At 48.7% G+C, this 15,684-nt stretch overlaps 1 protein-coding gene across 2 annotated transcripts; it reads left to right on the top strand.

Annotated features, from left to right (window-relative positions):
- The first annotated feature begins 273 nt into the window (after positions 1–273).
- Positions 274–14,551, top strand: LOC310963366 (NACHT, LRR and PYD domains-containing protein 14-like). 2 transcript variants are annotated; one of them, XM_083936147.1, is made up of 15 exons: positions 274–404; positions 1,050–1,199; positions 1,495–1,611; positions 2,281–2,421; positions 2,543–2,775; positions 2,912–5,225; positions 6,615–6,791; positions 7,388–7,564; positions 8,793–8,966; positions 9,359–9,532; positions 10,439–10,615; positions 11,043–11,216; positions 12,485–12,658; positions 13,842–14,012; positions 14,152–14,551. In XM_083936147.1, the coding sequence occupies exons 2-15, from the start codon at positions 1,069–1,071 to the stop codon at positions 14,318–14,320; spliced, it is 4,503 nt and encodes a 1,500-aa protein (XP_083792273.1). In that variant the 5' UTR covers positions 274–404; positions 1,050–1,068; the 3' UTR covers positions 14,321–14,551. The 2 variants fall into 2 exon arrangements, with proteins under 2 accessions (XP_083792273.1, XP_083792272.1); XM_083936146.1 differs by having other exon boundaries at positions 2,909–5,225.
- The last annotated feature ends 1,133 nt before the right edge of the window (positions 14,552–15,684 follow it).

Here is a 15,684-nt window from a genome sequence, read left to right as displayed (position 1 = left end):
GATCAGAGGCTGGAGCTGCTGCCCCTGAGACCTGATCCAGGATCAGAGGCTGAAGATGAGATGTGTATATATGTGTTACTCATACAGTGTTGGTGTCTGGTTTCAGTGAGGGTGGAGTCAGGTTGAGCTCCGAACACACACACACACACACACACACACACACACACACACACACACACACACACACACACACACACACAATGAAACCATTTGATTTCCTGTAAATGAAGAGAGGAGGAGCAAAACTGACTGTGATCCAGACTCATGACAACAGGGAGGTGCTGCGGACAACTGTTTACACTCAAACAAGACGAACAGGAAAGGAACCCTGGCAGTGAAGTGTTCGGTCGGCTCAGACTCCATTTTGGGAGGAGATAACGGAGCAAACTGGAGGCTGAGGCACGGTGGGTGTTAATCCTACTTTAAATTAGTTTCAGTTTTCTCCCTCTGTACTGGAGAGGAAAAACTGGACACAAAGTCCTGATTGGCTGAATAACACACTGTACTTTCTCCAAGTTTAATATTAACTTTATATAAGTTTAATATGCTTTTATTGTACTGCGTGTGTGTGTGTGTGTGTGTCTGTAATTACTTCCTGTTCTCTCCGTCTTGCGTATGACTCCTGTAAAAACTAGGGCTGCAGCTACTGAATCTTTTTGTAATCAAGTATTCTACCAGACGTGCGTGTGCGTGTGTCTGTGTGCGTGTGTGCGTGTGTTGGACCGATCTCTGGTCTAAGCGTATTGGCCGTTACCGATCCGATCCTGCTGTTGAATGAATGAAGCGTAAACCTGTCCGTGTGAGCGAAGGCATCAGGCTTGACATGTTATCACGGATATAAATGTACTTCATATTGTTTATTAACAAATAACAAAGTGTACATTAGCAGCAAAGATAAAATAAAGTACCTTTGATGCTCAAAAAGAAATGCTAATTAGTCAACATCGGCGCCGATATCCTGTCCGGCTATCGGATCCGTGCATCTCTAGTACAAACTTGTTTCCTCTAAATATTCTGAATTAAAAGTCTGTTACCGTTTTACCTTTCAGACTGACTTCAGATCAGAAGATGAGTGATTGTGTGGAGGAAGAGGAGGACGGTACAGAGTCTTTAGTATCTACCTGTCCGTCTATGAAGAGTGACCAGTCCATAGGATTTCCTCCAGACTTCAGTAATGAACCTGGGCCCTCACACACAGAGTAAGAGTTGCTACCCACTCATTTGTAGTTACTAAAGCCAATACTATGTGTTTCTTGATTTTGTTTGTGTATTAAAGTTTCAACTAAAGTTCATTTGCGAGCAAAAATATAGGAAACTGTTTGTGACACAAAGCGTTTGTGCAATCCTTGTTGTCTGTGAGAGCTGTCCGTCATCTAGCAACGCTGTAATCTAAACCAAACGTGATATCTATATTTAATTAATCTAAATGGCTTTTAAAAGATATGTGTCCGTAACTATTTGTGTGACATAAATAGAACCTCTTGTTGTCTGCAGATTTCAGCACAGACACAGATCAGCGTCTCCTGTACCAAGCTGTCTGTCTATGAAGAGTGACTTTTCCAAAGAGGAACCTCTGTACTTCAGTAATGAACCTGGACCCTCAGATACAAAGTAAAGCTGTTTTCTCATCACATGTAGCACACAACAGGAGATGGTCTGTGTCGGACTCATTCTCACTCATCGGAAACTCTGTTTGGTTTAGGGGAGGGATGGCGCGTGGGTAGAGCGTGCAGAACATGGTCAAATACCCAGTTAGTAATTGGTCAACGAGTCTTTTGCCGTTCCTTGAATTTGTCTGAAAATATCATTGATCGCATTTATGGACAGACGTTAACGAATCTCGTTGAGTCGTCAGTTAAACATTTTCGTTGACATCTTTGTGTAAATCATCCTTCTTCTTCACCCTCAGATGTTTGTGTTCTTACGGTTTCGTGCTAGCCACAAAAAAACCCACATTGCTGTGAATGATTTGACAGTGAGCTGCTCTGTTCACACATGGGCTCAAACGGGCATTACATACATTGTGTCCTCCTCCGGGTAAAGTCACGACATGTTTAGAGTTGTAGTGCAGGGGTGAAAGGGCCCTAAAAGAAGTGCTATTATATGAATTATTGTCATTTACCTCAGCCAATGTCATGTTTTTCAATTGTTTTGTAAAACTAAAATTCAACAGTTAAGGCAGTTGTCAATTATCTGCAGTTGTTTGTGTGCTAACAGCTACTGAAGTGGTCTACTGTATAAAGGATCAAGTGATATGGATAAATGTCTTGTTGTCTGCAGATTTCAGCACAGACAGAGATCAGCGTCTCTTGTACCAAGCTGTCTGTCTATGAAGAGTGACTTTTCCAAAGAGGAACCTCTGTACTTCAGTAATGAACCTGGACCCTCAGATACAAAGCAAGAGACTGTTTCTACTTCCAGGTGACCTGAAATTATATTTACCTACCAGGAGCACATCATAAACCTTACTGGAATTTTGTTTGATGTTTTATAGCAGCAACAATCAACAAATAATTTTAGTGATAAAAAAATGTCTTCACAGAAAAAGGAAGAGGAGTCACGGTTCTGTGGAGGAGCGGCTGTCCTGCTGTGCTTCCTGTCACGACGTCCTGCAAGATCCAGTCCGTACCAGCTGTGGACACTGGTTCTGCAGACACTGCATCATCTCTTGCTGGGACCAGTCTGCTTCACCAGGAGACTCCTCGTGTCCCCAGTGTGGAAAAAGATTCAGACCAAGACCAGGACAGACAGCCAGTCAGACCAGCACTATACAAAGTAAGGCTGTACATCACTGCTGAAAAAGGATTAAAGATGAAAGATCCTTGCTTTAATTATTCAAGCGTTTGTCATGAAAATCTCCAGATTCCAAAAATATTGTTCTTTATTCTTACATTTATATTTATTTCAGCAGTTAGTGGTCTGCAGAAGGCTTTAGAAGAACATAAGCTCAATCTCAAGAAGCGATGTGAACACGTGACTGAAGGAAGTGATAAAACAGGAAGTGATGAAACAGGAAGTGGAACCCCTCTCAATGACATCTACACTGAGCTCTTCATCACAGAGGGTCAGAGTGAAGAGGTTAATACCCAACATGAGGTGAGGCAGCTTGAGACCGCTTCCAAGAAGAAGATCTTCAGTGACGCTCCAATCAAGTGCCACGACATCTTTAAAGCCGTACCTGACCAGCACAACGTCTTTAAAGCCGTACCTGACCAGCACAACGTCTTTAAAGCCGTACCTGACCAGCACAACGTCTTTAAAGCCGTACCTGACCAACACAACGTCTTTAAAGCCGTACCTGACCAGCACAACGTCTTTAAAGCCGTACCTGACCAGCACAACGTCTTTAAAGCCTTACCTGACCAACACAACGTCTTTAAAGCCGTACCTGACCAGCACAACGTCTTTAAAGCCGTACCTGACCAGCACAACGTCTTTAAAGCCATACCTGACCAGCACAACGTCTTTAAAGCCGTACCTGACCAACACAACGTCTTTAACGCCTTACCTGACCAACACAATGTCTTTAAAGCCTTACCTGACCAACACAATGTCTTTAAAGCCGTACCTGACCAGCACAACATCTTTAAAGCTGTACCTGACCAACACAACGTCTTTAAAGCCATACCTGACCAACACAACGTCTTTAAAGCCCTACCTGACCAACACAACGTCTTTAAAGCCATACCTGACCAACGGAAACACATCAGAGTGGTCCTGACGAACGGCGTCGCTGGCGTTGGAAAAACCTTCTCGGTGCAGAAGTTCACTCTGGACTGGGCCGAGGGTTTGGAAAACCAAGACATCAGTGTGGTGATTCTGCTTTCGTTCAGGGAGCTGAACTTGATCAAAGATGAGCAGTACAGTCTTCTCCAGCTGCTGCAGGTTTTCCATCCAACGTTACAGAAGGTCACAGCACAGGAGCTCGCTGTCTGTAAACTTCTGTTCATCTTTGACGGCCTGGACGAAAGCAGACTTTCACTGGATTTCAGGGACATGATAGTTGTTTCTGATGTCACGCAGAAGTCATCAGTCAATGTGCTGTTGACAAACCTCATCAAGGGGAATCTGCTTCCCTCAGCTCTCATCTGGGTAACTTCCCGACCTGCAGCAGCCAACCAGATCCCTCCTGCATGTGTTGACAGGGCAACAGAAGTACGAGGCTTCACTGACCCCCAGAAGGAGGAGTACTTCAAGAGGAGAGTCAGTGATAGAGGTCTGTCCAGCAGAATCATCTCTCACGTCAATAAGTCCAAGAGCCTCCACATCATGTGTCAGATCCCAGTCTTCTGCTGGATCACTGCTATAGTTCTGACGGACATGTTGACTACAGACCAGGGAGAAGAGCTGCCCAAGACCCTGACTGAGATGTACTCACACTTCCTGCTGGTTCAGACAAAGAAGAAGATGCAGAAGTACGATGAGGGACATGAGACGAGTCCACAGGAGCTGATGGAGGCTGACAGGGAAGTTCTCCTGAAGCTGGGGAGGCTGGCGTTTAAACAACTGAAGAAAGGAAACATCATGTTCTACCAAAGAGACCTGGACCAGTGTGGTCTTGGTGTCATAGACGCCTCTGTGTACTCAGGAGTTTGTACAGCGATCTTCAAAGAGGAACGTGTTGCCTTCCAGCAAACAATCTACTGCTTCGTTCATCTGAGCATTCAGGAGTTTCTGGCTGCAGTCTACATGTTCCACTGTTTCACTGACATTAACAGAGCGGTACTGAAGGGATTCTTGGGGAAAAAACATGTTTATGCCAGCCTGGATGTCTTCCTGAAGGAAGCAATGATAAATTCCATGAAAAGTAAAAATGGCCGTCTGGATCTGTTTGTTCGCTTCCTTCACGGCCTCTCTCTGGAGTCCAACCAGAGGCTCTTAGGGGGACTGCTGGGTTGGACAGACAACAGTCCAGAAATCATCCAGAGAGCCATCAACAACCTGAAGGCAATGAACTCATACAAGATCTCTCCTGCCAGAAGCATCAACATCTTCCACTGTCTGACGGAGATGAACGACCACTCAGTCCATCAGGAGATCCAAGAGTTCATGAAGTCAGAGAACAGATCGAAGAAGAAACTGTCAGAGATCCAGTGCTCAGCTCTGGCCTACATGCTGCAGATGTCAGAAGAGGTTCTGGATGAGTTGGACCTGAAGAAGTACAACACATCAATAGAGGGACAACTGAGACTGATGCCAGCTGTGAGCAACTGCAGAAAGGCTGTGTAAGTCCAGATGTGATTACTACGTTCCAATTATCTATATAAAATGTTATGGTTTGTGTTTGATCAGGACAAAAAATGCACAACTCGACTCTGGTTCAAAGTGTCGTTAATGTTCAAAAAGGTGCAGGAATAGGTGCGAGGTGGAGGGGTGGTGCGAGGTCCCAGGATCCTGATGTGGTAGGTGAAGGCACAGAGGAGTGCGTGGATGCAGGTGGCGTGATGTGAGGTCCGCTGTAGGGGAATGGTGATGCAGTGAGAGAGCTCCGGGGAGCAGGCAGCAGGCAGGCAGGTCCACAGGCAGGCAGGTCCACAGGCAGGTCCACGGGCAGGTCCACAGGCAGGTCCACGGGCAGGCAGGTCCACAGGAAGGTCCACAGGCAGGCAGGTCCACAGGAAGGTCCACAGGCAGGCAGGTCCACAGGCAGGCAGGTCCACAGGCAGGTCCACAGGCAGGCAGGTCCACAGGCAGGCAGGTCCACAAGCAGGCCCACAGGCAGGCAGGTCCACAGGCAGGCCCACAGGCAGGCAGGTCCACAGGCAGGTCCACAGGCAGGCAGGTCCACGGGCAGGCCCACGGGCAGGTCCACAGGCAGGTCCACGGGCAGGCAGGTCCACAGGCAGGTCCACAGGCAGGCAGGTCCACAGGCAGGCAGGTCCACAGGCAGGCAGGTCCACGGGCAGGTCCACAGGCAGGTCCACGGGCAGGCAGGTCCACAGGCAGGTCCACAGGAAGGTCCACAGGCAGGCAGGTCCACAGGCAGGCAGGTCCACAGGAAGGTCCACAGGCAGGTCCACGGGCAGGTCCACAGGCAGGTCAACAGGCAGGCAGGTCCACAGGCAGGTCCACAGGCAGGCAGGTCCACAGGCAGGTCCACAGGCAGGCAGGTCCACAGGCAGGTCCACAGGCAGGCAGGCCCACAGGCAAGCAGGGAGGAAGTAACGATCAGGACTGCACAGCAAAGCACAGTAATATGAAGCAGGTCGCCAAAACACAGGCAGATTAGCTTCACAAGCTAAGCACAGGGCAAAAATACAAAGAAAGCCAGGTTCAGGAACAACCACGTAGACTGACGAAACGATCTGGCCATGAGCAGGAGAGAAACCAGTGGCTTTATGGGAGACTTGATTGTAGAGTGAGTTCCCCTGCTTCACCTGTGGAGCAGAAGCCACGCCCACATGCACACACAGCACACAGGGGGAGAGAGACAGGAGGAATAATACAGGGACACAACAACACACACAAGGAAAACTCAGGGCTGCCGTGATGGAATCATGTCAGAAAAGCTCATTGGTTAGGACAAAGTAATGTTAAGCTACACATTAAAAAACTTTACACATCTGATTGGCTCATAAATAGATTTTTCTAATCATCATTTATTCTTTATTCAGATTCAGGGGCTGCAGTTTGTCAGAGATCGGGTGTGCTTCTCTGGTGGCCTCAGCTATGAAGTCAAACCCGTCACACCTGAGAGAGCTGGACCTGAGTAACACCAAGCTGCAGGTTTCAGCAGTGAAGACGCTGTCAGCTGGACTTGAGAGTCCACACTGTAATCTGAAGACTCTGAAGTCAGTTCAAGTTCCAGTTCACCCTTTTTCTATCATGCTACTTGTCAGAAAATAAAACTGTTGTACAGACGCAACGTGCTTTTAACCTGCATCCTGTTGGCTTCAGTTTCTAAACATCTACGTTCTAAACCTTCTCTTCAGCTCTGAACAGATATTACACATTGAATGATTTCAAGCAAGGGGCGGCACGGTGGGGTGAAGGTTAGCACTGTCGCCTTACAGTGAGAGGATTCCTGGTTTGAATCCCGGTTGTCCTTCTGTGTGGAATTTGCATGTTCTCCTTGCGTCTGCATGGGTTTTCTCCGGGTTCTCCGGTTTCCTCCCACAGTCCAAAGACGTGCAGGTGTTGGGTTCATTGATGACTCTAAATCACCCGTAGGTGTGAATGGTTGTCTGTCTCTGTTCGTCTCTATGTGTCCTGTGATAGACTGGCGTCCTGTCCAGGGTGGACCCCGCCTCACGCCCGATGTCAGCTGGGATCTGCTCCAGCCCTCCGAGACCCTGATAGGGACAAGAGGCTGAAGATGAATGAATAAATGAATGATTTCAAGCAGGAACTTTGTCTTCTGAACATTCAACTTTGATTCTTTATTCAGATTGAGGAACTGCAGTTTGTCAGAGACCAGTTGTGCTTCTCTGGCCTCAGCCCTGAAGTCCAACCCCTCCCATCTGACGGAGCTGGAGCTGAGCAACAACAAAAAGCTGCAGGATTCAGGAGTGAAGCATCTATGTGATTTTCTGCAGAGTCCAAACTGTAAACTGAGGACTCTGAGGTCAGTAAAACAAGAGAAATCCTACACGATAATTTGCTCTGAACTTCTTAATCACTTGAAATACCTGTTGGTTGCCTGACAATAATAGATACATGCAATGTTTTCTTGTCCAACATTTCTGTGAAGCTATATGAGGCTGATGCTGACTGAATAGCTTAAACTGAACATGATTGTATTCTATGACTTCACTATATTCAATGTAGAACATATCTTGCAGGATGGAGACTTTTTAGGAGGTATTGTTACTAATCTAATGAATGCATGCTCAATTACGCACAGTTGGTAATCATCATACGTACGCAGCCATGTGTTTGTCTGAAGTTAGGAGTGTTTACTGAATCTGACATGGCACATGCGTACGAGCCCTCTGTGCTTAAACAAAAAAGATAAAGCTAAAGATAATGAAGCCCAATGTTCATGTCAGAGTGAGGGGACGATGGAGCGTGAGTTTGGCCGGAGAATCGGAGCAGCGGGGGCGGTGCTGCAGTCGCTCTATTGCACCGTTGTGACGAAAAGAGAGCTGAGGAAGACAAAGCTCTGGATCTACCCTCAGTCCTGGTTCCTACCCTCACCTGTGGTCCTGAAAGCTGGGTCAGGACCCAAAGAACCAGGTCCAGGTCAGGACCCAAAGAACCAGGTCCAGGTCAGGACCCAAAGAACCAGTTCCAGGTCAGGACCCAAAGATCCAGGTCAGGACCCAAAGAACCAGGTCCAGGTCAGGACCCAAAGAACCAGGTCCAGGTCCAAGCGTGTGAAGTGTGTTTCCTCAGGAGGGGGTCTGGAGTCTCCCTTAGAGAGAGGGGGAGAAGTTCAGCATCCGTGAGGAACTCGGAGTAGAGCCGCTGCTCCTTTGCGTTGAAAGGAGCCAGTTGAGGTGGTTCAGGATCATCTGGTCTGGATGAACCCTGGGCGCCTCCCTAGGGAGGTGTTCCAGGCACGTCCAGCTGGGAGGAGGCCTCGGGGAAGACCCAGGACCAGGTGGAGAGATTAGATCTTCACACTGGCCTGGGAACGCCTCAGGATCCCCCAGTTAGAGCTGGTTAATGTGGCCCGGAAAGTGAAGTTTGGGGTCCCTGCTGGAGCTGCTGCCCCCGAGACCCGACCCAGGACCAGAGGCTGGAGCTGCTGCCCCTGAGACCTGATCCAGGATCAGAGGCTGAAGATGAGATAAGATGAGATGAACGAAGCTCAATGTTCATTAAAGTTGCATCACTTTTTCTTTAATCAGGTTGAGTTCCTGCAGTTTGTCAGAGATCAGCTGTTCTTCTCTGGCCTCGGCTCTGAAGTCCAACCCCTCCCATCTGACGGAGCTGGACCTGAGAGGGAACAACCTGCAGGATTCAGAAGTGAAGCTGCTGTGTGATTTTCTCAAGAGTCCAAACTGCAGACTGAAGACTCTGAGGTCAGTCCAAGGACGCCCTGCTCTTATTTTACATGTGTATCATAAATTGAAACAACACTTTAACTTTATTTATTACATCTATACAATGATACATTTCCTTTGGTTCATATTTTAATTCATCTTTTTATCTTAACGATGTTCATTTCAATGTGTTTTAACAAATGATGTCAGATCATTGATGTCGATCTTTCAGAGCAGCTGTTTAAAGATGAATCAATCCTTTAATTACTGAGATCAGCTTTGGTGGTGACATTTGCATGACGTCTCTAGAAGGATGACATGATGACCAGTCACTCTCCTCATTTTAGAGAAAAGTTAGGTAATGTTGAGCTGCACATTTAAAACCTGAACACGTCTGATTGGTTTGTCTACATGATTTATTTTTTATTCAGATTGAGGCGCTGCAGTTTGTCAGAGATCAGCTGTGGTTCTCTGGCCTCGGCCCTGAAGTCCAACCCCTCCCATCTGACGGAGCTGGACCTGAGAGGAAACAACCTGAAGAAATCAGCAGTGAAGCTGTTGAATGATTTTCTGCAGAGTCCAAACTGCAGACTGAAGACTCTGAGGTCAGACACCCTCGTTTTTTCCGTGCTGACATTGAGATAATATGAAAGTTGTGGTAATACTAAACTGCAGATGGTGTGAGTGCAACCGTACCGCGTCTAGGAGCGGCACGCTTGCCGTCCACGGCCCGTTTGGGAGAGGTGGGCTTTAGTAAAGCACGTTTGCACGTGTACGAGCACGAGCGTGCGCACGTGTACGAGCACGAGGCCTACGGCGGTTCTGAGGTCATTTCCTGTGCGCCTGTTGGGACGTAGAAAAAAGAAGGAGGGACCATGCGCGGACATTTCAAACAATGGCGGTGAAAGGTTCACGTTGGTGTGATGAGGAGGTGGAGTGTTTACTGCAGATTTGGTCGATGAAAAGATTCAAAAACAGTCGACAAGACGCACAAAAACTCCGAGGTCTACGGAAAGATCTGGAAACAAAGCCACGCATCGCCATGACGTCATCAATGCGTGTGACGTGTTACGGCGTGATGACGTATAGGCAGCAAGAAGCATTCTCCGAGGCCCAGGTAGTGTGAGTACAAACGGGCCTGGAGGGGGGGACAAGGACCCTAAAGCACGGGGCACGGGACAGAGGCACAGTGGGACATGTTCGCGCATGGTCCCTCCTCCTTTTTTCTATGTCCCAACAGGCGCACAGGAAATGACCTCAGAACCGCCGTAGGCCTCGTGCTCGTACATGTGCCGCTCGTAGACGCGGTACGGTTGCATTCACACTGGTCAAAGGAACTAGACTTTAGCCGTGAAACGTGCTGGGGAACGGTACGGAGGAACAGTGGGAGTGCGCCTAAGATTGAGAGATGATTAGTGCAGGGGAACAAACAGACACATCATGGATTAGACACTGAATTAAATCAAGTGGGACAATTGTTTTCTAAAGTTCCATTATTTATCATTATTCAGGCTGTGGAGCTGCAGGATGTCAGAGATCAGCTGTGCTTCTCTGGCCTCAGCTCTGGAGTCCAACCCCTTCCATTTGACGGATCTGGAGCTGAGCAACAACTACAAGCTGCAGGATTCAGGAGTGAAGCTGCTGTCTGTTTTTCTGGAGAGTCCAAACTGTAAACTGGAGAACCTGAGGTCAGATATTTTTTCCTTTTGTGCGAAGATCAATGAAGCTTAGCAGAAAGTGTTGGAGTCACATTAGAACCAAGCCGTCTGGTGTGTGTAGAGGTCTGTAAGAACGCACAGAGCTGGGAACACGCTGGCTTACTTCACAACATCGCATCCTTGTCACGAGTCGTTTTAACATAACACACAGAAAGTTGATGCAGGACTCAGTTTTTACGTTGCCTAACAAGCTGTTCACCCATTGACAATACAAAACTAAACTATGTAAAAGGTTACACTAAAAATGTTACATAGCGATTAAGTCAAGTCAAGAGATCTTTATTGTCCCGGAGGTCAATTTGAGGTGCAGCCAACAACAACATGGATGACACAACTGATGATTTCTGATGAGTAGGAACTTGGTCTTCTAAAGTTTCCTCACTCTTTCTTTCTCCAGGTTGAGTTGGTGCAGTTTGTCAGAGATCAGCTGTTCGTCTCTGGCCTCCGCGCTGAAGTCCAACCCCTCCCATCTGAGGAAGCTGCAACTGAGTGGAAACAAGCTGCAGGATTCAGGAGTGAAGCTGCTTTGTGACTTTCTGGAGAGTCCAAACTGTAGACTGGAGAATTTGAGGTCTGCTGACTCTGTCTGACTATATTAGATCTCGTGTTAAATCTTATGTACCAGTAGGACTTGTGGTGGAGTGGTTCGTGCGTCCTTAGGGCTGAGTTGTCTGGATCCTTGTATTCCTGTTGGGGTCTCCCATGGCAAAGTGGTCTCAGGCGAGAGGGGAGCCGAGACTCAGTAGCTCAGTAGTTGGAGTGATTGAGAGGGAAATCCTCCCTGATCTAAACCAGAGCAGTCGTTTGTTATTGCACCCCTGTGCTGGTCATGGATTGTCTTTAACAAACACCGTGTTCAAATGTAAGGATGCCCATCAGCGTACGTGGTCCCAGAGCATCTCAGGCCAAAGGTTTAGAGGAGGTGCATGAATGTTGGGATATTTGGGTGATGTCTGTAGAAGGCTGACATTATAGATAGATAGATAGATAATCCCTGAGGGGACATGAGGTCATCGTAGCAGCCGTACAATAGGAACAGAAATACATTAAGAGTACAGTTTAGCAATTTAATACACTATAAACAATTTACTAAGTGGATTTTAAGGTGCAAGATGAAGAGAGAAAGGTGCATTTTTAATGGCAGTGGTAGATTTCTGTAATAAGTCACTAGAATGATGCGATTGTGTTTCCTGAGCGTTGCTGTGAAGCATCATAGAGTCCGAGGGCAGCAGGTAGGAATGATTTCCTGTGCCGTTTTTTAAGGGCGCCCTCCCACTGTGCCTCCGTCTCGTGCCCCGTGCTTTAGGGTCCTTGTCCCCCCCTCCAGGCCCGTTTGTACTCACACTACCTGGGCCTCGGAGAATGCTTCTTGCTGCCTATACGTCATCACGCCGTAACACGTCACACGCATTGATGACGTCATGGCGATGCGTGGCTTTGTTTCCAGATCTTTCCGTAGACCTCGGAGTTTTTGTGCGTCTTGTCGACTGTTTTTGAATCTTTTCATCGACCAAATCTGCAGTAAACACTCCACCTCCGCATCACACCAACGTGAACCTACCGCTCCTAGACGTGGTACGGTTGCACTCACACTGGTCAAAGGAACTAGACTTTAGCCGTGGAACCTGTTTGGGCACGGTACGGAGGAACAGTGGGAGGGCGCCCTTAAGCTCGTCCAGGGTTTCGTGGAGGGGATGAGAGAATATAATGCTCCGCAGTAACACAATGACAAAGTCACTACTTATGTTAGAGAAAGGCTTGTTGACCAGGACAGAGGGATGTTGAGCTGCACATTTAAACCTTTGTAAATGGATTCTACTTTCTTTCTTCCTGATGCAGATTGAGTTCCTGCAGTTTGTCGGAGATCAGCTGTGCTTCTCTGGCTTCAGCCCTGAAGTCCAACCCCTCCCATCTGACGGAGCTTCAGCTGAGTAAGAACAAGCTGCAGGATCCAGGAGTGCAGCATCTGTGTGACTTTCTGCAGAGTCCAAACTGTAGACTGGAGAATCTGAGGTCAGACTCCATTTTTTACTTCTGTGCTGAGATGAATATGATGTGAAAGGTGTGGAGACACTTACCTGCAGACATGCGGCGGATGTTATACTGATCTTTATTGAAGTAGAAGCAGGTGGTCATCGAACTGTACAGCAAGGGTTCTCTGTCTGACTTATTGTGTCATGAACGTTGAGGGGAATAATTTCGAGGAGCGGGACCCAAATGCAGACAGCAAACGGCAAATAACAAACAGGGAACGGTGGAAAACAGGAACGGGGTCCGGGTGTAGAGGACAAATAACAAACGTGGAGATCAAACCCGAATAACTCCAAAATGACGGACCTTCTGTTTTCTTGGGGATTCAATTCCTTAACTTCGCTTGATAAATTGTTCAACTCTAGTCTCATCTCATCTTCAACCGCTTATCCTGGATCAGGTCTCGGGCGCAGCAGCTCCAGCATGGGACCCCAAACTTCCCTTTCCCGGGCCACATTAACCAGCTCTAACTGGGGGATCCTGAGGCGTTCCCAGGCCAGTGTGGAGATCTAATCTCTCCACCTGGTCCTGGGTCTTCCCCGAGGCCTCCTCCCAGCTGGACGTGCCTGGAACACCTCCCTAGGGAGGCGCCCAGGGTTCATCCTTACCAGATGATCCTGAACCACCTCAACTGGCTCCTTTCAACACAAAGGAGCAGCGGCTCTACTCCGAGTTCCTCACGGATGCTGAACTTCTCCCCCTCTCTCTAAGGGAGACTCCAGACCCCCTCCTGAGGAAACACATTTCACACGCTTGGACCTGGACCTGGTTCTTTGGGTCCTGACCTGGACCTGGTTCTGTGGGTCCTGACCTGGACCTGGTTCTTTGGGTCCTGACCCAGCTTTCAGGACCACAGGTGAGGGTAGGAACCAGGACTGAGGGTAGATCCAGAGCTTTGTCTTCCTCAGTTCTCTGTTCATCACAACGGTGCGGTAGAGCGACTGCAGCTCCGCCCCCGCTGCTCCATCGTCCCCTCACTCGTGAACCAGATCCCGAGGTCCTTGAACTCCTTCACTTGGGGTCAGGACTCATTCCAGACCTTGAGTAAACAATCCGCCGGTTTCCTGCTGAGAGCCACTTCCAGTTGTTTGGGTTTATATTTTCTGAACCTTCTCCAGCTCTGAACAGATCATTAACATCTAAAGCTTCCTCTGTTCTTAATCAGGTTGAGTTCCTGCAGTTTGTCAGGGATCAGCTGCTTTTCTCTGGTCTCGGCTCTGAAGTCCAACCCCTTCCATCTGAGATACCTGGACCTGGGTGTCAACAACCTGCAGAACTCAGGAGTGGAACTGCTGAAGGCTCTGGAGGAGATTTCAAACTGCAGACTGGAGACCAAGTGAGTAGAGGTTTGGAGTCAGCTCATGCTGGTGTCAGCAGTTTTGTGAGATCCAGTATTAAACTCCAGTCTTCTCAGTGGAGAATGGTCAGTCTCTGTAAACACTGACGCATGACTTATGTTCTTTTTCTCTCATCAGAACGGACGTGTGGGATGATGACTATGAGTCTGACTATGACTATGAGTCTTACTATGACTATGAGTCTGACGATGGGTCTGACTGTGAGTCTTACGATGAGTCTTACGATGAGTGTGACGATGGGTTTGACTATGAGTGTGACTCTGAGTCAGAACGCTGGTTGTGGTGAGAGGATCAGCTAATTCCTGATGATCCAGAGAAGTTGATGCAGCAGCTTCTGTTTCCTGGCGGTAGAGGCGAGAGCAGACGCCTGTACTTTGTGGTTAACGAGGTAACTCCGGGTTTTCTGTGTTAAAGTGGGTTCACTTGTTACTGGGGTACATTGCTGTGGTTACTTATGGTGCACACCTATCCTGCTCCGGAGCAGGCCATTTCCCAGATAACTGATTAAACTGTTAAGCACCGCCTTCTGACTCCACTCTGTTATTATTACACACACACACACACACACACACACACACACACACACACACACACACACACCCACACCCCAGCAGGACCTATAAACACGCATTAATGGAGAGGTGTCAGAGCGAAGTTGCCAGTGGATCGGCGCCCCGAGCAGTTGGGGGTTCGGTGCCTTGCTCAACAGCACCTCAGCTGTGCCCAGGAGGTGAACTGGCACCTCTCCAGCCACCAGTCCACGCTCCATTCATGGTCCACACAGAGAGTCGAACCGGCGAACCTCCGGCTCCCTGCCTAGTCACCTATAGACTGAGCTACTGCATATCGACTCATCTAGAGCAGGGGTGTCAAACTGATCCAGGAAAGCTCGGATGTGTTTTTATTCTAACCAAGCAAAAACACACCTGATCCAACAAATCACCTGTGTGAGGACGAGTCAGGTGTGTTCTTCTCAGGACCCAAAGAACCAGGTCCAGGTCAGGACCCAAAGAACCAGGTCCAGGTCAGGACCCAAAGAACCAGGTCCAGGTCAGGACCCAAAGAACCAGGTCCAGGTCAGGACCCAAAGAACCAGGTCCAGGTCAGGACCCAAAGAACCAGGTCCAGGTCCAAGCGTGTGAACTGTGTTTCCTCAGGAGGGGGTCTGGAGTCTCCCTTAGAGAGAGGGGGAGAAGTTCAGCATCCGTGAGGAACTCGGAGTAGAGCCGCTGCTCCTTTGCGTTGAAAGGAGCCAGTTGAGGTGGTTCAGGATCATCTGGTAAGGATGAACCCTGGGCGCCTCCCTAGGGAGGTGTTCCAGGCACGTCCAGCTGGGAGGAGGCCTCGGGGAAGACCCAGGACCAGGTGGAGAGATTAGATCTCCACACTGGCCTGGGAACGCCTCAGGATCCCCCAGTTAGAGCTGGTTAATGTGGCCCGGGAAAGGGAAGTTTGGGGTCCCCTGCTGGAGCTGCTGCCCCTGAGACCTGATCCAGGATCAGAGGCTGGAGCTGCTGCCCCTGAGACCTGATCCAGTATCAGAGGCTGGAGCTGCTGCCCCCGAGACCTGATCCAGGACCAGAGGCTGGAGCTGCTGCCCCTGAGACCTGATCCAGGATAAGAGGCTGGAGCTGCTGCCCCCGAGACCTG

The sequence above is a fragment of the Echiichthys vipera genome (genome assembly GCF_963691815.1).
Source record: "Echiichthys vipera genome assembly, chromosome: 21".
NCBI classification, from domain to species: domain Eukaryota; kingdom Metazoa; phylum Chordata; class Actinopteri; order Perciformes; family Trachinidae; genus Echiichthys; species Echiichthys vipera.
The sequence above is the reverse complement of the archived record's forward strand: the minus strand, read 5'-3'. Positions and strand labels throughout refer to the sequence as shown.

Coding starts and splice junctions, on each gene's coding strand:
- LOC310963366 (XM_083936146.1), top strand. CDS start 1,069: ATGAGTGATTGTGTGGAGGAAGAGGAGGACGGTACAGAGTCTTTAGTA. Junction 9,533..10,438: donor TGCAGACTGAAGACTCTGAG/GTCAGACACCCT, acceptor ATCATTATTCAG/GCTGTGGAGCTGCAGGATGT. Junction 10,616..11,042: donor TGTAAACTGGAGAACCTGAG/GTCAGATATTTT, acceptor TTCTTTCTCCAG/GTTGAGTTGGTGCAGTTTGT.